Genomic DNA, 25,563 nt, shown 5'->3' with positions numbered 1-25,563 from the left:
AATCGAAAGAAAGTCTGGCTCATATCCCTCTTACAGCCCCGAAACAAAGTTTTTTAAGGGATAATGCTAGAATACTCCAACACTCCCTGCAAAAAAGTTTTCAGGTCAAACAGCACAAGCTTAGCAGCAAAGTCATGGAGCTCTTGATGTTCCACTCCAGCGCTCAGCATCGCACTCAGCAGCAGGACAAGGGCTGCCCAGAGAGTAACTAACTCACTTGTAAAACCATAACTTTTTACTTCAGCAGTTACCATCGGGCTGAAACGTTGGGACTTGGTAAAGACTTTCTGAAAAGTCCTAATGACTGCGGCGGGGGGAGAGGGGATCAAAAAAATTTGAAAAAAGAAAAAAAAGAAAAAGAAAATGAAGGAAGCGTTTCAGTTTAAAGAAAATAGTTCTGATGTGATCGGGTGACACTTGAAAATGTAATTTTGTGCATGTCAGTAGTAAAAAGCATCCTTCTTAGGCTGGCCATAGGAAGCCTGAGCACAAACATAAACTTGTCATCCACGCGAGAAAAGAACCCCTCCGAGGACATATTTTTCCCTTTCCACCAGTTTATATCCTGAATATAAAAGTATGGGACAACCGCAGGCAGGTGGCGTGGTTAGGTGTTGCTTTGTTGGGGTGCTTTTTTGGAAGCCGTGTTTCAGCAGCGCTGTGTGGGAGCTGCCCGGCGCTGCGAGTGCCACCAGTGCCACCAGCGCCGCGGGCGCAGCCGGCTGGCAGGGCTGCGAGCGGGGTAGTCGGAGCCTTACTTCGGTAACAGACCGAGCTCCCGCAAACGCCAGCCACCCCCGCCGCAATCTCTTTTAATACCGCCGAAGCCCGGGCCCGATCCCGAGGTTGGCTGCCCCCCTCCCGCCCCGAGATGTGCCCACTCGTGAGCAGAGGCGTCCGGCCCCGGGGCGCGCCGCCGCCCCCGCCGGCTCCGGGAAGAAGGGGATGCAGCAGGCATCTTCCCCCCGCATCACAAGGAATTTCAGCTTGTTTTTCCTTTCCTGCTGTTTCCTCTTCAGCTTCGCCCGCGGAACCCGACGAGTGCTTTGCACTCCAAACCGCCGAGCGATGGGGCGGTGAGGAGAACGTTCGGGGTTTAGAAAAAAAATCGCTAATGCCTCCAGAATATCACTTAAAAACTGCTCCGAAATATTCCGTAGCTTTTTAATTGAAGTAAACAAAGTGCAACAAATCCTAACTCAAATATGATTGCACTGAGATTAGGCTCTAATTGCTTAAGGTTCAGGTGGAATCTGCAGGCTAAAGCCTATAAGAACAATCTGAATTTCACAATCATTCTGTCAAAAGCAAAGAGATGAGAGCCCACACGCTTCCTAACAAGTCATTTTTAACAGTTACAAGCTTCTTACAAAGACCACACAGGGAGTCTAAGAGATGCAAATCTAATCCCTGGTCATTCTGCAGGCCTTCAACAAAGATGTACTAAAGCCTAATAGAAAAGAAATCAGTTCTCTGTCACCAGCTCCTAGCAAAATCTATTAGAGAAAGTGCGGATCTTGTATTTACAGCAGTTGCTTTTAAAGGTTAAGGACAAGTACATATAAAAGGTATTTTTTTTTTATGTGAAATATTTAATAAAATCCATGATCTCTTCTTTTTTGTTCCTTAAAGATGCTTTGGTATTTAGTTTGTATTCATTGAGCAAAAGAATTATCCATCCCTTTGTTCTTTGAAATATTAGCAACAGAATAACATTTTTTTAAAATGTTAGTCATTTGGAGGGGTGCCGTTTCGCTTTATCTTTTCTTTTCCAGGATCCCTCATTTAAAAACGCGTGCAGGGACTCCAGAACAGCGATTGGTATCTTGTCAAAATACCTTGAAATGTCTCCATCCCATCGGTAGTTTGACCAGTGCCCAGGAGTGGTTATTTAAATCAAACGAATATCTAAATAAAGAGGAATAAAAAGTCCGGCTGCGCATTGGCAAACGACACACAGATGTAGCCAGCTTTTTCCAGGATACTGTCCTCTCCTAAATGTTGTTTATAATGAGATAATCTCCCCCACCCCACCCCCCAACTCGCTGTATACTGAATTAGCTCTAGCTCCCGGCAAATCTCACCCTGATTTAGTGAGGCTCTCTGTTGTACATTTGAATAATTCAAATTAACACGAAATTCATCGCTTTTCTACACGAACACACCGATACGCAAACACACATGCACGCACACCTTGAGGTGTATGCATGCACCATGCTTTTGCAGGAGGTCTGCGTTTGCATGGGGGATACAGGGACACGGTTGTAGCATCACAAATTTTTAGGTCACTGTTGTTCGGAAAATGTTCCCCTGTCCCTTTGGGCAGGGACGGCTGCGGGCGGGCAGCCCAGGAACGTCAGTCAATGAGGTCGCAGTGCTGCGGTCTCCCACTTGCGAGGCGCCGGCTGGGTTAAGTGGGAATCTCGCCCGCCTAACCGCTCTGGGATCAGACCTTCCCCGTCTCCCCTGAAAATCAGCGCTAATAAAATAAACGGGTCACTTGTTGATGGGCTGCGAGTTTTCCTACAGTGCAATGTGCATCGGGGGAGCCGAAGTGCGGCCGGGGTGGGGGTGGGGGTGTCGTTCTTAAATGACAAGGGGAACTGGAGACTGTTTGGGGGGATGGATGATCCTTCTGGGGGTGGCTGGTTAGGGGCTGTGTTACCGATGCAGGTAAAGATCTGGCCCCCGCCAACAGGTAATGTATCTCCGTATCTTGGTGATCCACACACGGAGACACAGAGACACACACGGGGCGGGGGGGGAAGAAGGGGGGGGAAAAAAGCAAGCTGTTCTTTACGCATGAGGCAAAAAAAATCGGATCGGAATCATTTCCCTGTTCTGCTGGGAGCCCTGGGATGTTTCTCCCAAGCGACGAGGAATTCTGCACGATCCAGCGGGGTGAGCAACCAGCGAAGGGGCATGGCTGGAGGCGTGGAGAAAAACTCGTGGGGCCAAAACCTGCTTCTTGCACCCCGCGATTAGCACATGGATTTCAGTGGGACAACTCCTGTGATTAAAACCATCAGTGTCTGGGCTGGGGAATAACTTTTCCTAAGCGGAACAGGCCCCCTTCCTTCCTCCTTTTTCTCCCCGCTATGCTCACCTCCCCACCCCGTCATCTTCGTGCGAGAATCGCTCCAGACACGGCTGGAGGCGAGCTGCTCTCCCTCAGAAACAGCGGCGGCCGCAAAACCCTCTGGCAGAGCCAGCGCATCGCTCCGCAGGCGGTGGGGGCTGCGCCGGGACACCGCCGGCCTGGGGGGGCCCTTCCCTCCTCCCGTCCAGAACGTGTCCGGCCGCCCCCCCACCCCAGATTCTGCTTCACGAGTGTGAAGCCAGCCCGGAGGAGCCCCCTGTCCCCGGCGCCCAGGTGGGCGTGGGAAGGGTCCCACGAGCGATCAGTGCCCACTTTTTTTTTTTTTTTTTTTGGGGGGGGGGGTGGAGAGGAGGGGCAGAACAGGTTTGTCGCTGTGGTACCTCGGCTCGGCTTGGAAACATTTCAAAGCCCAGAGCGCAGCCTTTCGGGGCCACCCGCACCCGGCCCCTTGCCGGGCCACCTGGCCCGAGCCCTAATTAGGGCTCAGACCTAATTAGCTGGCGCGGAGGGGGGAGTGCGGGGTCTTTCCTTGGGGGCCTGCGGGGAGCAAGGTGGAAATGCCAGTGGAAAGAAGTTTCCCTGCTCTTTCTTTCTTGCCGAGGAAAGGGCGACTCGCACGGGGGGCGGCGCTGCGGGGCGCAGGGAGAAGGGCCCGGGGCAGCAGCGGGGACCGCGAGCCCTGCCCGGAGCGGCCCCTCGGGCGCGGCCAGCGAGCGGGGAGCCCCGGGACGGCGCCCCCGGCCGCCCGCGGGAGACCCCCAGACGGTGCCGGCGGGGGACACGGGGCTCTGCACAAACCCACCTGTCATCCCCGTCGGTGTGCGGGTGGTTTGCAAGTCGGTAATAACAGTTTGTACCTCTTATAGGGCTAATTCAGCTTTCTATGGCATTGCCTTATTTATTCAAATATTTGTTTATTTACTCCCTTCCCCCCCTCTTCCCGAGAGCTGATTTGGCCCTTTTGAAGTGGAAGAGAATAAAACAGTGTGGCGGAGCCGGGAAAAGCAGGGCTGCTGTGACTGGGACGGGCCACGGTATTTAGCAGCCCAGAAGCGAGCGTCTGCTTTCAAAATCCCGGCGGCAAGCGGGGCGGAGGGCTGGGACCGGGGCTGGGGCGCTGCCTGCAGCCGCAGCGCGCCGCAGCGGCGCAGTCACATAAACAAGTAAATGAGGGAAATCGGAAATGCCAATTAATGTGCTCTGTGCGGTGTTGGGAGAGCCTTTATTTCGCTATTGGTTACCCGCAGGCGAGCCTCAACTTCCCTGCCCGCTCCTCTCCTGCAGGATGATTACGATGGAGGATGCATAGGCCTCCTGGCTTTCTCCTGGCTTCGGGCACTTGAGGAATAAGAAAAACGCTCTCGAGCAAGCAGAGGCGGGGAAGTGCGGTGCCTGCTCCGAGCACGGATTGCTCTGGGGGACGAGGCGAGGGGGGGTGGTCTGCCTTCGCTGAGGCCAAATCATCCCCCAGGCTCAGCGGTCTGGCTTTTGTGCACCCTCTCCCCACCCTCCCAGCGAGCCAGGACGCGGCTCCCGGGGGCCGGGAGCGCGGGGAGTCCCGGACTGCGGCGGCGGGCAGGGAGCCGGGGCTGCCCCGTGCGCTGCGCTCCGGCGGATGGGGCTTCTGCGGGGCAGGGCAGCCTCTGCCGCCGGGCTGTGGGCTCGGCGGGCGCTAGCCCCTCTTTACACCTCCCTGCAACTGTCCCTCCGCCGGGCCTTACTTTAAAAAACAAGTTACCATTTTCTAGGGATCATTTACCCGATGTATTCTTGATTGAATGACTGTTAACCCTAAGAGAGGGATAGGACAATCAACATGCTTTTCCAATCACCATTCTTTCCTCGGTTGGTTTGGGGGGGGGGGGGGTGTCCCCAACGGGGACTTTCGCTGTAGGTCAAACCCTTGTTTTCTAAAGCGACTAAGTCGTATTTTCAATGAGAATATTCAATTAAAAATACATCGTGATTAAACCACCGTGTAAAAGGTCTGCGGCGGGAAGAAAATATTTGGTGCTCGTCTGTAGATTCTCTCACCTACCACCTACTCTGAATGCGTCCTGTATCTTCCAGCATGTCCGTCCCTCATGATTGCAAATAGGCCTGTTTTCAAATGGAAATAGGACTTCCAAACTGATTATGTGTATTGAATCGGAATCACTCGCTAGATCCTCTTGTTTAAAATGTATTGAAAAAAGCATGATGGTAGCACAGCTCTGAAACTGGCTCCTTCTCATCTCAGGGAGGTCGATCTATTTTGCAACTTTTTGCCATTTGTGAATGTTTCAGCTAGATAATTACGCTGCCATTGTGGAAGGGCGATGCACTGACACACAAACACCCCCTCCCCCGCTACACACACACACACACACCCTCCCCCGCCACCCCCCAGCGCATACACCTTCAGCCACCACCGCCGAGCCTGCTCCGTGCACAGCCCATGTCGTGCCCGGACTTCCACGACGAGAACCCTCCCGCCCTGCCCACGGCAGCGGAGCCTCGGCGCCTCGCCCCTGCCCCTGCCCCTGTCCCTGTCCCTGCCACTGCTTCGCACGCGCGGCGTGTCCCAGCGCCCCGCCACCGCCACGCACAGCCTCCCCGTGACACCAAGCACAAAATACACGATCCGCCAGCACCCTCCCGAGTCCCACGGGACAACGCGGTTCCCACGTCTGGGTTCTGCTTGGTGAGCCACTATGTAAAGACAAGCGGGCTGTGTATGTGTGTGTGTCCATGGAAAAGCCAGAGCCGGGGAGCAACAGCTATTGCTCGCACGCTGAAGAATGAGGACAACCTCCATGCAAAGGTTCCGTCTATTGATATGTAATGAGAGCTTTAAACCCTGTCATATCTTCCAAAGAATAATCCATTCCAATTCAGAAGGGTAATTAAAAAGCCAGGAGAGAAAAGGGGGATCTGCACTGGGCAGAAAAAGCAGGCAGCCCCCCGCGCCCGGGGGAGAGAGAAATCGGCGGCAGGAAGCGGGGTTCCCCCGCCGCGCCCCCCGGGGCGGGGGAGGGGGGGGGCAGCCCCGGCCCCTCACGCCCGGCCCGGGCTGCCCCGCTCCCACCCCCGCCGCCCCGCCGCTGCTCGGGGCGAGCACGCCCCAACTTTCTCGGGTGCTCCCTCGGGTGTTGCTTTCCCCCCACCTAAACCGGCCAAACGAAACCCGAGGGGGAGGGGGGGAGGCCGCGGCCGGGCACCGGGGCCGGGGCAGGGGTCGGGCCAGGGCCAGCGCTCCGCCGGGCACCGCGCAGGGGAGCGGCGGCCCGGTACCGCCCAGCCGAGTCCCGCGAAAGTGGCTGCACGGGAAACGGACAGCGCAGAATATGCCAGTGCTGGGACCTGTCCGCCGTCCTTCCCCGCACTTGCACAGTACCTTTGCGAAGACGCAAATTCATCCGGCCGCATCCCGTCCTCGATCTTTTTTGGGTTACTGCGGAGGTGCCACGCACTTCCCTGCCATTACCCCGCTAGGCAAGTGTGGTGTATGTTGCAGTGACGGGGCAGTACCGGGTCCCCGAGCCCCATGCCACTCGCCCTAGCTATGGCAAGGCGCCATAGGCGGTCAACACCTTGTCAGGGCGTTTGGGAGCAGCGTTTGGACGAAAGTCAAAGGGGTTCCCGGCCCGGCGCTTGCAGCCCTCCCGCCCGGGCATCGCCCCGTGTGCCAAGGACGAGAGAGGCGGTGGGTGCGCACAGCTGGATCTGCCCGGGAGCACCTGCAGCCTGGCAGCCTGGCAGCGCAGGCAGGGGCTGCCTGAGCTGGCATTTGGCAAATAAAGAGCGAGAGAGGCTCTGCCTTCGGCCGCCGGTAGCCCGCGGGCGGGGAACTGCGCTGGGCTGCTCCCAGCACCCGGGGCCACGGGGGACCCCGTCCTCGGCACGCAAGGGACCCCGCGGGCGGGGAGCCCGCTGGCGACGGGCAGGATCAGGCCCGTTTCCCTCGACGGAAAGCCGCGACCTGAGCGCCGGCGGCAGCTTTGGCCGCGCCGGGTGGTTTCCGTGGCAGGCGGCGGAGGCGGCGAGGGAGCGCAGCGGGAGCCCGGCGGGGGGCTGCGGCGCGGCCCCGGGGAGCCCGGCCGGGCTGCGCTGCGGGGCAGCCTCGGGCTGGCCGAGGCGGACAGTCCCGGGAGGATTTCCTCGGTGTAAAATAAAGAGCGGAGTGGGGGCACAGGCCGGCGGGCAGCGCTTCTTTCAAAGTAAGAGTTTTCCCACTCCTGCCCGCCTCTGCTCCCCAGACCCCACAACTAATGCCTGGCACACCGACTCCTACATACACTGTCAGGTGCACACATCTATAGGTACAATGCGTATACAGACGCACACAGGTAGACTAAACACTCCGCATCGGTCATCCACTTGTTTGGGGTTTGGGTTTTTTTTCTCTCCCACTGCGGTGAGCTAGTGCAGAAAGAGGTGCAGGGACGGGGAGCTTCGCGCACTCCATCTCGCAGCAGCAACAGTGCGTTTCTTCAGAAACGCGCAGGTTAAGATCAAAAGCCGAGACCAGGGAAGTGCTCAAGAAAAAGGTAATATTTTAAAGGGCTTCTCTGAGAAGCAGCAGCATCGAAAACAAAAAAGTTTAAGGAACAAAAGCACCGAGAGAAACTCCGAAAGAACCGTGTCCTAGAGTCACATTATTAGGTCAGTAACACACTGAAATGAACTCAGCCACTTCAGCAACACCTTTGATATGAAGCAAAAATCTGTTCCCTCCAAGATTCCAGGTGTATGTAAGTTTGTCGCCTTCTAGCACGTTATTACTTGCCCAATTTTACTTGATCGAGAAGAAGGACTTCGGTGAAATCCACCAGAACAGTTGGAAGTGAAGATCTCATACCTTGCTTAGTTTTCTAAGCATTGCAACTATCATTCTATGATTAATAATAAAATAAAAAAACAAACCTCAAACCCCTGAAAAAAACCAAAAAGCACCCAAACAAAGCCCCCTCCCCCCAAATCCCCAGCCTCATGTGTACATGAGCTTTATTCTTTTCCTGTACACTTTAAGGAGCCCCTGTATCGATGAAGCGCTACTCATGATATTATGGGAAGTTCTCATCGAATTAATGCAATAAGTCGTATACGTTCAGTAAAATCTTATGTAAATTCACCTGCTAAAGAAGCGCAACCTACAAATTAATTTAAAATTAGTCAGAAAGTCTCGCTGTGTTTAACGAATAGACAGATATCTCAGAAAACAGTAGCCATCTTACTCAGTTTTAGTTGTTAGCGTGAGATATGGAGCTAGCCAGTAAACCCAGACATAATTATCGCTAGTCACTTGGGAAATATTTTTGGAATGTACATTTTTAACTTTTTTTCCATTTCTATACGCCGGCTTAGGACAGTGGATACATACTGTCTTTCGTAGGTAATGCATTCGGCCATTTGTAGATGTTTTTGCTACTTCATGTCTGTGTCATTGTAAAAAAAATACCGATTTCCCTCTTCCCCTCCCCCTAACAAAGCCCTTTACATCGGAAATTAAATGTCATAGTTAACGTTTTCATCTCTAGGTTTCCCAAGAAATTTTCTGCATAGTAAGTTGTTTTAAGCATCAAAACGAATTTCAGTTTCTTTTTACATCAATACATCTTATTCACCGTCTTATTTATATAGCTGACCAGAAGCCTTCGACAGAAAGACATAGGATATAGAAAACTTTGACCTTACCTGCTCCCTAATGTGCTTGCAGCCAGAAAAAAAAAAAAAAAAAAGTCATTTCGTACTATTCACCACTTTGCCAGAGACGGTAATCTCTCTGCCTCATAGGAACAGCCGTACTGGGTCAGATCTCTGTACACATTTGATACATATAAACAGTATTACCATTTACTCAGGGTTTGGAGGGCTTTTTTTTCCCTCTGAAGGGGATCATGAGAGGAACTGCGGGTCAGACAGGAAAAAAAAAATATTTCTCAGCTTTGCTCCCGACACGGCCATGAAAGGACTGAAATTCTTCAGAAGTCACTCAGTCTTTACCTCTAGGTCCCCTTTGTAAATGCAGCCGTCACGACCAGCTGGACCGGGGCTGCCTTCCCGGCGAGGCCCCTCTACCTGCGCTCCGCCACAAAACTCCTAAAATACTTTTTTACACCCACCCCCCCCCTCCCCGTGGCAACTTCTTTTGGTGTCATCTCGGAGCTGTCTCAGATTACATTGTTTGGGATCTCCACTTTGAACACTGTCTTAGGGCCCTGCAGTGCCTTTTGAACCCAGATCGGGCTAGATACTTTCCGAGCCGCTCCCCGGGGCTTTTTTGCCCCCCGTAGGTCGGGCAACCGCCCCGCCCTGCCCGTTAGCCCGCGGCCGGGCCCGCACAACGCCCGGGGCAGGCAGGCCCCGCGCCGCCGGCTCCTCCGAGCCTCTCCTGCCGAGCATCCCTCTTGCTCACAGGCAGCGGTGAAACAAAAAAAAAAAAAAAAAAAAAGCAAGAAAAAAAAAAGAAAAAAGGAAAAAAACCCACCCAACCCAAAACACACACACACACACAAAAAACACCCGCAACAAAACCAAAAAACTCAAACCAAAAAAATAAACCACAAACCAACCCACCCCGCAACCCGTTTGGATATGAAATAGAAAATATGAAGAAGCCTTTTGCTATTGTTGCTGCTGTTGTGGTGGTGGTGGTGGTGGTTTTTTGTTGGGTTTGGGGGTTGTTTTGGTTTTTTTTTCCACAGCCTGCTGTGCCACTACACGCACACTTCATGGCACTCCAGCATGAACTCCTATTTACAGCAGGAAAAAAATGCCCTCCGCGAGTCTCCTACATTGACAGGCAATGCCAAGCGGTGGGGGGGTGGAAGGGAATAGCCATTCTTCACTAGATCCCTTTCTCTCTCAAAATACTGGGTGCCCACGGGCTCACGTCGAGAAAGCGGTTACACCGGGAAACGTGCATTTCTCCCATCGTTTCAGATTTGAATCGTGCTGCCCCTCCCCTTCGCCATCCCATTATCCAAGTTCTGCATTGATTACCGGGAGACTGGAAATCAGCGTATTGGAAGAAGCAGGAGTTTAGATGGAGGCACATATTTTAATTTAGAAAAGCTACACAGTGACTAAGTTCTCGTGAGTGTTCTCGAGGGAGACTGGAGATTCAAATGTATCTCCCCCCCACCCCCCACCCTGCCGAAATATCTTTATCACAATCAAAGCGTAACTGGTTTATACAAAGAATTTTATGATAAAAGGTAATAACACAATGTCATAAAAAAACTTCTATAAAATTGTTGAAGGGCAGTTTGTTTGCATTTCTCCTGATTGATATGTAAATACAGTTTGAACTGTGTTTGCTCGGTCTCTAGTGCTTAATAAAGAGATGAATTCACCTTTCTGTGGAACAAGTAAACAGACTTTAAACTAAGCCGACATCAGACAAAGTGGAAACGAGTTTATTTAATCGAAACTAAATCTAGTTTAAGAAAGATAAGTCAGTGTACATAATAATCCATTACAGTAATTACACCCACCACCAAATATGTGTTTATGAGGTTGTCGAGACACAATAAAATTCATTTATTTCCTCCGAAGTCTATAATGAAAAGTCACTGGCTGGATCTCTATGGAACATGCTAACGCCAATGTTGGGGGGGGGCCCAATAATTTTTCTCATCTGTATTAACGCCTTTCGGTGCTCCCCACTTTTGAATGTTCCTGTGTTTGAAAGGATGCAAACATTAATTACATCTGAAGGGCAAAAGTGGACTTAACCACAGCACTTTCCCCTCGCTCTTGTATATTAACTGGGAGAAACTAATCCTAATTTTAAAAATCCTTAGAGTTAACCCTGCTATCGCTCCCTCCGCAGGAGCTGGCAGCGCTGTACCACGGACCAGGAATTCCCAGCACTTTCTTCTTTTAGCAGAAATAACAGCACTAAGCTCCAGGCAACACCCCCACCCCGCCATGCTTAACATGTTGTTATAGATCTGAAACGAATATTCTGCGTAGAGAAAGGGAAAAAAAAAAAAAAAAAAAAAAGGAATATTCTTTGGGTTAGTTGAGAATGTCGCTGTGTAAAGCAGGACATAATATAAAGAATGAAAGGTCTCGAAATTCCTGTTGACAAACGTGATGTTTTCTAGTTAGAAATAAGGGAAGGGGGAGGCAGAAAGAATCCGATAATCTTTTTTTCCCTTCTGTTTCCCTTTTTGTCCATCCAGACTAGCACTTGGTGTCCGAGTAACACGGGCTGTCTTGTATAAATAAAAGACCGGAGCTTTCGAAAGCTGTTACTTGAACTGGGGCTGAGTTGTTTCCATCCCGGGCAAGCTGCTGGCTTTCTCTTCAAAAATATGAACATTTCATAATACCTCTGTAATTCAGAGGTCTTTCAATGACTGCGATACGCTTCCGTGATTTAACTGAGGGGATCTGGAGGGGAAAAAAAAAAAAAAAAAAAAAAAAAAAAAAAAAAAGCCGACACCGAGCAGCAGATGCGAAGGAAAACACGCTACAAGGTCTTTTAGGATGGGGGACGTCTTATTTTGTTACACTCACAAAAGGGATATTTGGGACCCGAAAAATAGCGAATTATATGTATTTCGGGCTTGTCCGATACGAGCTGCTTAACTTGATATGCTTTATATATTTACAGCGAAGTTAATACCTAACTGCCTTGCATTACCCATAATATTTATCTTCCTACCCACCGCCCCTTGGTGTCTCAGCCAGGCGCGCACCCCGCGCACCCACGCGCACCCACCCACCCACACGTGCACGCACACGTACGTTCTCCTCATCTCCTTCTCTACAAGCTTCCCAAATCGCCACACACATAAACAAAACAAAACAAAACAAACAACAAACAAACAAACACAAAAAACCACCCCCAACTCCCGCCCCCCCAAAAACCCCATCCAGCCCCAACCTGCGTTGCAGCGGGATGAAGCCTGCGCTAACCTCTGCCTGGGGGCTGGGGGGGTGCGTGGGCACCTCTGTGCGTGCGGGCTGCCGGGGGCGGGCACGTGTAGAAAATTAAATACAGCTGATAAAGAAAGTTAATTCAAACTACATGTCGTACACAATAAACTATCTTTTTATTTTTATTATAAATAAGGTGACTGTACTTCCCTTAAAATACAAGTACATAGGAAAACCTGGTAGAAATTATTCTTTTTTTGTTGTGTGTTTTTTTTTTTTTTTACAAGGTATTAAAACTGGACGCTCTTTAAATCGGCCGCGTGTTCTATACTGTCAGCAAGTTCTTCGTTAATTTTTTTCTAGTGGCATTAGACTTTTACCTTCTTTCTCCTCCGTGCCTTTGGCATTTGAATTTCTACTCCCGGAATACTTTGCTTTCTCTAGCAAGACGTCTCTGAGGTACCCCCCGCCCCCCCAATAATTGGGCTAATGAATTTGGACTCGATCCCTTCACTATCGAGTTTGTGAATCTCATGCGTTTGCTTGTCACTTTTGCACGCTGAGGACTGATCCTGTATCCCGTTAAGTCCCTGGAGCAGCTCCCCTCTGGGAACAGGGTCCGGGCCCTGGGAGGGGCAGGGGCCTTTCAGGATTTGGCAGCATCCCGGGTTGTTTTTCCATCAAGAAAAAAAAAAAAAAAAGAAAAAAAAGAAAAAGAAAGAAAAAAAAAAGATGTGGGGAAGGGAGGGTCGGGAGGAGGAACCAAAGGGAAATAAAAAAAGAATATTCGTAATGTGTATAATTTATTAGAAGCTTCTGAGGAACTATATTTAAGCCAAATATCTACATAAGTTACAACAGGAAAAGGCGGCGTGCGCAAATAACAAACTGCCAGAGGATTTACGACGGGGCGATCAGTGTCCATAAAAAAGGTGGGGGTTTGTTTGGTTGATTGTATTTTTTTTCTTTTTCTTTTTACAACAAAATATACAGGCTACTAAAAACTATGGGTTTAGTCCAACTTTTGACAGCATTATACAGCTACAGGTTCACATCAAACGTAAGGAGGAAAATAAAAGCCAAGCCTTTGATGACTCCACGTCTCCATCCGCTGGCCCTGACGGCGGGGCTGGGAGAGGAGACCGGGGGAGGGGGGAAGCTGCTTCTTGTGTCTGGGTGACGCGAATGCGTTTTTTTGGGGGGGAAAACCACCCCATCCCCCAAAATCTCTATATTTACATGCAAGTCGTAGACGCTGGCGAAGTGTACATCTGAAATCCAAGCCTTCGGACCATGCCTAACGATGGTTCCCTTTCTGCAGACTGCTCCATGGTTATTAGTCAGATTTTTTTTTAACACCCCATACAACAACCTTGGGGAAAAAAAAAAAAAAAAAAGAAAAAAGAAAGACCCAAAACCATCAAGAGTAACAGGAAAACTGAACAAAAAAAAAGTCTCTTTCTCTCTCTCTCTTTCTTAGAGGTCCTCAGAGAACCACTCAGTCAAACGAGGGGGGGGGACGTTCAAAAAGAAAGAAAAAAAAAAGAAAAGAAAAATACCCAGTAGTCTGGACAGGACAGAGATTTGTGTGACTGGGAATATCTGCTTTTTTTTCCTTTCTTTTTTTTTTCCTTTTTTTTTCCCCTTTTGCTTTGTTTAATCCTTTCACCAGGTCCTACCGTATAGCAAGGTGGAGCAAGACATGGCAGTGCCATAGTCAGAAGTAGAAGAGTTTAGGTGAGACAAACTGGAGACTTGGCTCTGCAGAGAGGAAGGGCTGGCCGAGTGCTGTCCCATGTCTGGAGACTGCCCCGCACTGTTTGTCTGGTGGCTCTGATGCTGTCCGAGGCTGTTGCCATTGGTAGCCACTGTGATCGTTGTAGCTGCCTGCTGCTGATGGCTCTGGATAGCTGCTGTGGGTGTGTTGGAGCCTGCTTGGCAGGGCTTGCCATCCTTTACAAGCACTGGCACGGCCACCCTTCTGGGAGACTGCTGCTGCTGGCAAGAGCCGTTCTCCTGTTGCATCTGCTGCTGCGCAGCCTTGTCTTTGGCCTGGCGTTTCATCTTGTAGCGGTGGTTCTGGAACCAGATTTTGACCTGAGTCGGGGTGAGATGTATCATGCTGGCTAAATGTTCCCTCTCCGGGGCGGAGAGGTATTTCTGCTGCTTGAAACGTCTTTCCAGCTCGTAAACCTGGGCCTGGGAAAAAAGGACCCTCCGTTTCCTCCGCGGCGTGCTCTGGAGCGGGGCCATGCTCTTGCTCACGTCTCCCAGGGAGCCGAGGCTGCCCATGCCGCCCATGTTCATGCCCGAGGACGGCGCCATGAAGCGGGAGACTGCAAGGGAGAAGGCGGCACGTTTTAGGCGGCTCGGCTCGGCTCGGCTCGGCTCGGCTCGGCTCAGCTCGGCTCGGCTCGGCTCGGCACGGCTCGGCTCGGCTCGGCTCGGCCCGAGCGCGGCCCCGCGCTCCGGAGGCCCCCGCCGTCGCTCGCCCCCAGCGGGGCCCCGCAGCCCCCGGCAGCCCAGCCCCGGCCAGGGCCTCGAGGCGCCCACGCTCCCGAACCTACGATCCCCGTCCCCAGGGCGAGCGGCGGGCAACGGGACACCCCTCGCCCGGCCCGGCCCCGGTGAATAAAGGCGACCGCTCGCCCCTCGCCCTGCCCCGGGGGTGACACCCGAGCAAGTACCAGATGTGACAGCGCGCCGGGAGCGGCCGGCGACAGGGGCTCCGCCGGCCCCGGCCGGGGCGGACTCGCCCGCTCCCCCCCGCGCCTCCCGGGACGCGGCTGCCGCGGCTCCGGCATCCCCCCTCTCCCGCCTCGTGCCGGGCGGCGCGCAGGCGGAAGGGCACCGCCGGCTGCCTCCCGGACCCCGGGCCGTGCCGCCGCCGCCCCGCTGGACGGCGAGCCCCAGGCTCCCACTCCCCGCCACCGCGGGGCTTCCCTCCCCCTTCTCCCCGCAACCGCAGCCCCGGGACGCTGACACGAAACCAGCCGGGGTGGGGGACCGGGCACGATCTTCGGGCAGGAGGAGGAATTGGGGGGGCCGGGGGGGGGGGAGCGGCTGGGATTTGGACCGACTTTCGCCCTGGCGCGGAGCCCCCGGCGCCCGCGGTGCGGCGGGGCAGGTGCGCGGCCACCCCCGCCGGCCACCCAGCCCCGGGCTGACTTACTTGTGGGGAAGCGGGGGTCCGGGTTGGTGCCGTACCATCCTGTCGCCGAAGCGCTGTTCCGCATGGTGTCCTGGTAAGGCGGGAGCTCGCTCATGTTGCCCAGGTTCCCATTGCAGTAGCCCCCCATCGTAGCATGGGAGAGCTGGGGGACCCCTGCCGCTGTCATATGGTAGGCGGCAGTCACTGTTCCGTTGTGGCCCATGGGGTGCTGCTGCATGGCCGGCTGAGAAACCTGAGACTGTCTGTAGGCTGACAAGGGAGCCCCCAAGTTACTGCCCTCCATGCCCACTTTCTTGTAGCTTTCCTCCAAAGGACTCAAGATGTCAGACACTGAGAAAGGAGTCGTATGCTTTGGGCTCATCGACATGATTCGGCGGCTGGGGAAAAAAAAAAAAAAAAAAAAGGAAGGGGAGGCAAATCTTTTTTTTTTTTTTTTTTTTTTTTTTTGCCAAATATTCTGGTGTTGCCTTAACGCCGATCTTGTTGGATGTACACGTAACCGAGTGGACGAAGTCCGCCTTAATTGGATTGAGTGGAGGCTCAGGGCTGCCTTTCGTTTGTTTTAGCCAGACGCCAGGTTTTAGGCTGCCACCAGAGGCGGGGCATAGGCACTAAAGCAACAAGACAATAGAAGCCTACATCTTGCCCAAGATAATTAGCTTACATGCTGATGACAAGGTAAACACCTTTAAGTTTTACTTGTCAGGATTTTTTTTTTTTTTAATGTCTTAAAAAAAAAGAGAGCGAGAGAGCGGGAGAGAGAGGGAAAGACAGAGAGAGAGACCCCGTGAGCACAACTAATTTTCTTTTTCCCGGGGGTGGCAATACGGTGGACGGGAAATGGAAGGCAAGGCGAAAAGACCCCCATCTGACTAGGTGAAAGGATTTCAAACCGGCTCCCGGGTGGCAAGGCTGTCAGCCCAGCCTTTGTGAGAGCTGGGCAGACGGGGCTGAATGCCGGTGAGCCGAAGGAGCGATCCCCCCTCTCCCCCCACTAAGTTTGGTGGGGAAGGAGCCCCGCCGCCGGGAGGGCAGCTCGCCGCAGGGCAAACGGCTCGCCCTGGGCCACCGTGCCCCGCGCTCCGCACGACCCGCACCGGCTTCTCAGGTCCCCCGGCCGGCTGCTGGCTGAGTAGCGCCTGGAAGATTTAGCACCTCGGGAACCTTCTCTATGTCCGCTAAGACCCCCAGTGCGAAACCCCCAGTGCGAGGACCGTTTCTCTCCCTAAACCCACAACTTTCGTTCACCGAGGATTTTTTTTAATTTTTTTTTTTTTAAACCTCAGGGAGAGGTGGAAGATGCAAGTTTGCGAAAACAAGCAGTAATTTAATTGCCTGGGGCGAGAGAGTGCTGGAAAATAGGTTAGCACAAAATGTCACTCGTTATTCTCAAAGGCGAGGACTGTCACAAGCTCTCGTGGTCCCTCTGAACCTGAAGCTGCTTTCTAAGGTTATTTATACAGCACGGGAGCTGGATGGAGAAGACCTCTCAGGTCATCTGCTACACCACCTTGCCAATGAATTCCCTGCAGTTTCGAATAAAATGCAATTTCTGGCACTTTCGGATCTGTTCTCGGATCCGGTGCGAAAACAAAAGCGACCCCCTTCACAGCCACACACACGTACAGGCAGCCATCAGCTGATGTCACTCGGGTCTTTGAAGAAATCTCCCAAGTTGTCTAGTGTCTCCAGAGCTTATATTTCGGGGTGTTCCCTGGCGGAGGGGAGAAACCTCCCCCGAGTGTTTCACACCCCGGCCTACAGCCCTGGCAAACCCCAATATTAAGAAAATTACAGCGAAGGTACAGTTAACCCAGTGACTTTGAAGTGTCAAGTAACTATTTAGTAATTGCACTTGTAAATATGTTTGTGCTCGGCTGGTTCGTGCTTAAAAATGCAAAAGTGCACTTGCTACCCGGGAATAACTAAATATCTTTGTCTAAAGTGGCAGCATAAATAGCCGGTCGCTTTGTGACTGTGCTTGATATTAGTACATAAGGATCATTTTGCTTCAATTGGGAGGCTCTCATTCACTAGGCAAGAAACCGTTTAGGAGAAAGTAGGTTCCCGTATAAGAGTTAACATCCTTCAAGTGTAAGCCTCAGCCTTGATTACACTTTAGAGCTCTGCAAGAGGTGAGCTTTTCCACACAAATATAATCGGGGGAACTTTGCCTCAATCAGGCCTCCAGCTCTCCTACAGCATCTCCGCTGCCTCTTTCGGCACCGGCTCCCTCAGGGCTGAATACCCCGAAGTGGGGCTTGTGAGTCTGCTGGGTCACCAAAGGCAGGGAAGGGCGTCTTCGGGCTGCTTTTACCTCTTTTCTTTCCAGAACTTTAGATCATGTCTTTCCATATCCCTGGAAAATTTCTCTTCCCTCCCGCCACCCCCCCCTTTTTTTTTTTTTTTTTTTTTTTTCCCCTTTCTGCGCGTGTTTTTCAGTACGGTCATTGGTTTTGTTCCTACAGAGAGACACTCGACCTTGCCTTGGTGGTTTGGTTGGGTTCTTCCCCCCTTCCCCCCCCCCCCCTCCAGGATTTCTCAGGCACATCAGCTCCGTGCCTGTTTTATTAGCCTTAAAAAGGAGGGGATGGATGGAGGGGGGCGGAAATTAAAGACCACAGGATCCACCAAAATGACGCTGCGGACGGCTCGCATCTGAGACGAACGACAGCGAATGACCGCGCAATTTGTGGGGCAGGAGCAGCGACTCGGTTTCTCTCCTGGGAGTGCGATGCGGGGCGGCCGGGGAGGTCCCAGCGCCGGCCCCGGCGGCGGGGAGCGGGGAGCGGGGGTGGGCGATGCGATGCGCACCGCCGCCCGCCCTGCGCCTCGCCGGGGGCGCCGCCGGGCCCCTGGCATACCGGCCGCAGCTGAGCGAGCTGGTTCACCCTCCCGCTCGAACGAGCGCAGGTTGAATCGCCCCCCAGCGCTGCCCAGTTCGATTAACTCGGGCGCGTCCAGCCCCGGCTTTGCGCGGGGTCTCGCAGGGGGAGGCCAGTGCGAGGGCTCCTCATTGCCCCTTGGCTGGGGAGCGGGGTGAGACCCTGTGTGGGTCTGACCGCTGAGTTAGGAACACACCGACCCGCGGACAGGCACAGCTACGCCTCACAAGGTCCCGACAGCACTTTTTAGCCCCGCCAGATCGACTTAGGGAAAAGGAAGCAGGACAGCCTCTGCCCCTCCTTTCCCGCCCCAAATGAGCTATAACGGGGAGAGTCAAACCCCGGACAAGTGGCGAGAAAGCTTCTTGGTTGCTGCCCTGTCCCGTCCGCTTATCCTTTCCTTTCAAACCCTCCACCCGAGTGTTCTGCCAGAGCTGGCTCCCGCAGCCCCCGGGGAGGGTGGCCGCCCCGGCTGGGTCCTGCCTGGGCTGCCTCTAGTGATGTGTTCGTTTGCCTGGTGATGCTGCTTAGTAAAACGCTCGAGTTAAAAAGAAATGCTAAGGAGGAGAGCAAGGAAGATGAGATGCGTTTTGCCTGGTGGAAGCATTTTCATGAGAAAAGCACGGTCTTCACCCCGTGTTTGCAGAATGCGGCTACACGGTCGTCCCTTCAATAGCTTCTGACCCCACACAATCCGTTTGATAACACTCGAGAGGTGGAAGAATGGGAGACTTTGTCAATCAAATGGTGCCAATCCCAATGGAAACGGTGCCACCAAGACCGCAGCGCGTTTCCTCATCAACTGGATTGCGGGGGCTGGGAACTCAAGGATCAGCTTTTGAAAGTGCACACAGGGCTCTCCAAAGACAACAATGTCTTTTTTATACGAGCTGCTGTGCCTCCCCAAGGGGAATCGAATGTGTTTGGCCAGCCAGAGCCGCCGAAGGGCTACGGCTCTGCCTTGCCACCCATCCCGGGTGGATGCCGGGAGGGGACAGTGTGTGTGGCATTTCTGCCTGCTCCGGCGCCTGACTCGGCCCCTCGCCCCAAACTGCTTTTCCCTCCTCCAGGCACCCCCAGCCCCGCGCTGGCTCCGCACCCTTCCTCCGCAAGCGGAGCCCACGCAGCAGCGCGGCCCCGGTTCCCTCAGCGCTTAAGCATGTGCTCAGGTGTGACCAGCCGGCTGCGCTGGCTGACACCCTCGGGGAACCTGGGCTTGGAGGGGAGACGAGAAGGGTCCTCCCAGCCCGCAGGAAAATTCTTTCTCAACAAGAGAGACACTTTCTAAGCCTAAACTTTTTGATAGAAAGGCATGCGGTGCTCCGCGCTCCCCGCGGGCCGCCCCACGGGTACATGCCTGGCTGCGTCAAGCCACCGGCACACGAAGCATCCCCCTTCCTGCCCAGCCCTGCCTCCCCCGTTCCCAGCGCCGAGGGGGCGGCCCTGCCTGCAGCCCTGCCCGCAGCCCTGCCTGCCCTGCCGCAGGGAGCGGGGCTCGGCGGGCTCTGCGGCGGGGCCAGCCGCTCCCAGAGAGGTCTGAGCTAAGGGGGGCAAGAGCAGAGCTGGGACAGAACTCTTCATTCTCTCTTGGTCATCAGCACAATTCCAACACATCCATAGAGACATTCACAGTGCCGTCCCAAAGCCTGGAAAAGGGGCACCACCGAGGCAGCTTGCTGCAGCTCTCCATCCACCCTCGCGAGCTCACAGAAACTTCATCACTGATTTCTTGTGCATATCCCCCTAGATCCCCCCCCCCCCCCCCCCCTCAATGGAAGATGTGCCCCGCACACCGTGCCCAGAGCCCACGCCGGGAGGAAGGAAGCGGAGCGGGGTTTCCGCAGTGACCGGGCAGGGCGGACCTGGGCGGCTGTCCCTGCCGGCCGCAGGCAGGGCGCTGGGAGCCGCTCCCTGCCTAGAGCACATGCTGAGGCGTGCAAGGCAGAGTCCTACCCTGACACGGTCCCTGCGAGCGCTCCCTAGGCACAGCGCGCTCGGGGACAGGGGGTGGGCGGGGGGGCAAACTCTTGCTGTGGCCGATGGGGACAATTCCCCACCGTGGGAAAGCCCCCGTGGTCTTGGTTGTCTCGTTCGGGTGGGAGAAACCCCGCAATACAGCGGTCGAAATCTCTTCCCCTGGCGTGGCAATCTAAAGAAAACAAGCGAAACCACCAAAGGCTAAAGCGAAAATCCTCACCCCTCCACAGCGCACGCACAGTTGCTCCTCCAGCTGCTCAGGGCGTGGAGCATCTCGCATCTGGGGGGTGCTCGGGGCCCCCTCGCCACCGCTCCTCGGCGGCCCCACTCCGCCAGGCTCCGTGCGAGGGCAGCGCTGCCTCCTCGCAGCTCTTTTCCCTCCTTCCCCAATTCCTGGCGGACGGCTGAGCCCTCCTGCCCTGATCCTCCGACACCCCCCCCACCCCCGTCTTCTCTTGTGCCGGGCCGTTCCCGGCCAAGAGGGCCAGGGTGGGGCCAGGGACCGGGTGCCAGGGCAGGGCTCCCGCAGCCGCCGTGCCAGGGCGGGGGGGCCCCGGGGCACGCTGCCCCGCCTGGGGACCCGGGGGAAAGGGCTATGTGTGGCGGGGGTGCCCCGCTGCCTGGGGTGGGGAGCGGACACACACACACACACACACACACACACACACACACACGTGGGGTGCATACCTCCGGCAGCAGGTATGCATGAGTATATGTTTACGCATACAGTCATAGTCCTCAACCCTGTCGTCTCTAAGTGTTTCAAAAAGGAACTCAGCCTTTAAGTGGGTCCCCCCGCCGCCCTCCCCTCCCCTTCCCTCGCCCTCCCCGTGGGCTCGGCCGGGGCCCAGGGCGGCTGTGGCAGCGGTGCCGCCAGGCCCGGGCCGCGCCGGCGCCGGGCAAAGGAGCTCCCGGCTCCCGGGTGGGGCCGGACACGGAGGCGACGGACGTGCGTGTGCCCGTGGGTGCGGAGCGGAGGGGCGGGCTGGGAGCCGGCACCGCCGTATGATTTATCGTAGCCCCTTTCGGCGGCCCGGCGGGGACGGGGCACGTTGCCCGCTGCCCCCTGGTTCGGTCTCAAAGCTCCCCCCATGCCGCCCGCCTGCCCCGTCGAGGGGCTGGGGGAGCTGCCGCCTGCCCTGGGCGCGCTGCGGACCGGGGGCTCCGTGCCCTTCCGCGCCCCCGGGGCTGCGCGCAGGGCGCACGGCGGCGGGCCGGGGCCGGGCTCGGGGGCTCCGCGGCGCTGGCGGCCGGGCCCGCAGGCGCTCCCCCGCGCCCGCCGGCAGTACGTGCGCTGGCGGCATGGCGACCTTTCCCCCTCGACCTTTCCCTGGGGGTAACCAAAGCTCCCTTTTATTTTCAATGTCACTTCGGAGTTTGCCTTTTGTTCCCCGCTACCTCTCGCTTCCAGGGATACGGGCGGCTCCCCGCTGGCTCGGGGAGGGGCGAGCGGTTGCAAAGATATCTCATTTAAAAACGACAATAGAGCCCTTTCGACCAGCCCGGGTAGTGCCCGAGCTTTATTTTCGGGCTGGGGGGAAGGGAATTGTTTGCTTTGCTTTTGTTTTCACAGCAAAACTCGAGGGCAAGTTACAGGAGGGCTGCGAGGCGCCCCGGCCCTTCCTCGTTGCCCCAAGGTGGCGGGCAGGGCCACCCAGCCGACGGCCGGCGCACCCCCCATGCCCGCGGCCGCCTGGGCACCCGCGCAAACGGCGGGCGGGCGGCTCTGCCCGCGGCAGCCCCGCTGGCACTTGACTTGGGAGTGACCCAGCGCCGCGGTCATTGCCCCCAGGTCCTTCCCTGCCTCCCGCTCCGCTCCCCCGTCTGTGCCTTGGGCTGCGCTCCCCTCCGGGCTTCAATGGGAGGGATGCTGCAGCCGCCCCGTCGTGTCCTCGGCTGCTTTTCCTTGGCAAGGGTGCCGGCTGCAAGGTGAGGCGCTGCCGTCGCGCCGCAGCGGCGGAGGCTGCCGGCCGTGCACCGGGAGGGAGGCGGCGGGGCCGAGCCCCCGCGGGCCCTCGGGGCCGAGGCGACCCACAGCAGCCCCCGCTGGCCGCCGCGGGAACTGCAGCGCCGGGCCCGGCCGTGGGGGTGGCGCTGCCCTGGCCCTGCCGGCCCGCGGCTGCTGCTGCTGCTGCTGCTGGTGGGTCGCACTAACCAGGACAAAAGCATGTAAATGAGGAAACAGAACGGGATTCTGCCCAGTCGTCCTCGCAGGAGACCGACGTGATAAGGTGGATATTGGTCCCTCTTTGCTGTGCGTTGCTCCGCATCTAGGGGGAAGGAGCAGCTTCTTTCAGTGGTGTTGCTGCTCTTCCTCAACACCCTCCCGTGGGCATAGCTCCAGCTCTGAGCAGGATTCTTCCCCTTCTCAGGGAAAGTATCTGCAATTCGCCCGTTCCTGGATCGAGAGGAGCTGTTTGATAATTTGTGTCTGCTCCAAGTGTTCGCTTTTGAGCAGTACAATCAAACAGTTTCAGGATGTGCTCTTGAGAGTTCATGGTCACATACACAAAAGATTCTCAAAACCCGCCTGTTGGGAACAACTCTGCCCCTTCCTCACCCTGACCCTGCAGCCCGTGAGCACATCCCTTGAGGGCTGAGCTCAGCCTCCTGTCTGCAGGGGCTGCCTGGCTGCCCCATGCTCTTCTCTGAGTGTGGGGCATGAATCTGCTGTGCCATCAGGGGCTGAAGCCCCCATGGCAGAGCTGAGACATGAGCTGGTAGGGCCAGGCTGACCCAACTGCCCACTGGGAGAGGCAGGTGGATTTGTTTATTTCTCACGTGAGCCTTAAAACCAACATTTCTCCTGAGTCTTAAAAAAAAATAATCACGATTCACTCTGCCTTGATTTTCTTCTGTTCCTTTCCAGGGAGAGAAGACACAGAGGTTTCCTAGGCAAAGAGGACCATTTCAGAAGCCCAAGGGCAATTCTAGGGATGTTTCAGAAGTCGCCTTTTCACTTCATGGGAACCAGAGTCTCTGGGAAGATCATGCCCTCAGTCTGGCTAGTACAACTGGTAGGTCTAGCTAAAAGCTGACGTAAAAAGCTGCAGCACAAAGGAAGCCATTTGTAGGGAAACTCAACAATGAACTTTATTGGTCCTGCTACCAAACCCATTAACAAAGCTATACACTCTGCAGCATTGTTTCCAGGCCTGGGTTTTGTTAACCAGCTACTGACATATATATGGCCCAGGGCACTGATGTAACAGGTGCATTCCTCTTGCCAGGAAAGGGTTCAGTTCAGTTACCAGTTTCAGCTAGTTCGGTTTCTAGGTACCACTCTTTCAAGAGTTTCCTGCTGTAAACAGGGTCTCAGAAGTTCATTGTACAGTGGGATGTATGCATGGCGCACATGGCAGGGAAGCCCTGCTCAGGCCCTGAGAGCTGTGTGCCAGGGAAGGAATTTCACTACCCTGACAACAGCTCTCACTGCCTCTGAAGTGATGGGCCAGACATCCTGGAGGCCAAATGAGGCTCCGTCAGCTGGATTGCCCTGCAATGCTGTATCTTTCAAAGAGTGCTGTAAAACCAGCATACGTGTCTCTCTCTCTCCAACACCAACAGCACCTGTATTGCCAGAGATTGCTATGGAAGCTAAGGTCCTCTATTTTGTGCAAGAAATGGAGACAGGCAATAGTGAATTACAACTGTTTGCAATACTGAATTACTACTAGGAGCAATGGGTGTCTGTGCTTTTCTGTTACTGCATGTACCCCACATCCTTGCTCACACGATTCTATGATTTTCACTCTCTGGCATTCATTCTGCCAAATATGTTTGTTTATATAAGCTGCAGAGAGCAAAGTGTGGGCTCTGCCAGGATGTTTTTCTTGCCAAGGAAGGTGAGGAAAAGGGTTCATCAAAATGTTTCTTCTCCCAAGAAGAACCGGTAACCTGGCAAAGAAAGGACCCAATTGGAAAGGGACTTTTTGCTCGCTCCTGCAGCAACGTAAAGAGCAGAGCTGCTCCTAAATGAGCTGCTCGTATTATAATCAGCTGATGTCCAAATCTTCCTCTGTTTCCCTTTGGACATGTAATTGAATTGAGCAGGGTTCTTTGGCTCTCATATTTCTAGGGAATGGGTATCACAGTTCCACTTGCAACTGAGTGCTGACCAGAATGCTTCACAGATAAAACAAAAGATGGGCTCAGCCTTGCAGAACCTTTCTTCCTGCAGAAGAAAGAAGGTTCCTGCAGAACCTTTCCTTTAGGAAGAAGAAAAGAATAAGGTTTAGCTTGAGGTTCAGTTGGGTTGAAGGACCGAGAGTTGGAAAACAAAACCAAAGGCTATTTGTATTGTAAACTAAAAAAAAGATGCACCCAAGAAATTTTCAAAGGTCCAGAAGTATTTTGCCGTTGAATTAGAACAGTACTTTCTATTCAAATAAAAATCCTAAAACATGTGCTAAAACAAGTCCTTGCTAGCAACTCTATTTTCTGTTTCCTCAGACATTAGTCATTATTAGCATTCTAGTGCAGAAGAGTCTCCATGTAGTAGGACTATCTTCTAAATTACTTTGGATGATAGATATAATGAAGTTAAAAATTTCACTCATCTTTGCCCTGTCATAAATGAAAGCACATATTATACTCATTCAAAAAATAGCTAACCATAGAGTTAGGTTCAAGTTACATTTTCAATGTAGAAATGTTTATGCTGAAAAAGCCTAGATACTTTCTTGGAAGTAGTTTAATGATGTAAAATAGTCCATTAATGGATTTTGACTACTGTTCAGTTTTTAAAATAATGTCCCTTATAATTAGTTGTTTCATCATTCCTTTATGTGCCTTGCTTATTTCAAATTCCAGGGAAAGAAGACTGCTAAGCTGATATAATGAGATAATATCCTTCGCTGTCATAAGTAAGGCTATGAGATGGACTGCTACCCACATTGGTAATTATACATGCTCTATTTCCACAACTGGAACCAGAATGAATACTCCACAGCATTTTACTGTCTCTGAATAACATTAACTGAAAAAAACAAGTGAGTAACTTGTTTACATATTAGTATTGGAGGAAGCAACCTGAGTTGGCTGTCCTTGAGTCTGTGGAGTCAAACTCATTCAGTGAGCACTTAACACAGGACCAAGGAGGAAAGCCACTTTGACATCTGCGTGCAATACTTGCTGTGCTGGCTCTGCCACCCCACAGGGGTGCCAGCTTCGGGTTCTACATGCCCTGGGAAGCTGCCAGAAGGCAGGGAGAGCATCACAGATTTGTCCAGCTGTGAGACACAAACTTTATAGGTGAATGAACTTGACACTTCCACCCCATCTTTCCTGTAGGATCTCAAAACACTCCGTGAATATTAGAGGTCTTAGGGTGAAAGAAGGAAGCATTTTATGCCCATTTTAACATGGCATAAGAGGCAAAGATTTAGCTCATGGTCATATGGGAAACAGGGGGGTCCAATGCCATCAGCATGTCCTTCTAGCAACCTGTTTTGCCTAAGGAATGGAGGCAAATCCCCCTACTGCCTACCCTGTTGCACCGCCCCGTCCAGCAGCACAGCTGGCACAGTTTGCTGTTGAGGCTGAGGCGGGATTGCACA

At 53.9% G+C, this 25,563-nt stretch overlaps 1 protein-coding gene across 1 annotated transcript; it reads right to left on the bottom strand.

Annotated features, from left to right (window-relative positions):
• Positions 1-265: 265 nt before the first annotated feature.
• Positions 266-20,635, bottom strand: NKX2-1 (NK2 homeobox 1). Its single transcript, XM_080395967.1, has 3 exons — positions 20,226-20,635; positions 15,144-15,520; positions 266-14,307 (listed from the first exon to the last, which is right to left on the bottom strand). Exons 1-3 carry the CDS (start codon positions 20,276-20,278, stop codon positions 13,637-13,639), a joined length of 1,101 nt encoding a protein of 366 aa, XP_080252093.1. The 5' UTR covers positions 20,279-20,635; the 3' UTR covers positions 266-13,636.
• Positions 20,636-25,563: the final 4,928 nt, after the last annotated feature.

The sequence above is a fragment of the Falco punctatus genome, assembly GCF_963210335.1.
Source record: "Falco punctatus genome assembly, chromosome: 7".
Taxonomy (NCBI): Eukaryota; Metazoa; Chordata; class Aves; order Falconiformes; family Falconidae; genus Falco; species Falco punctatus.
Note: the sequence above shows the minus strand (reverse complement) of the source record. Positions and strands in the feature narration are given on the sequence as shown.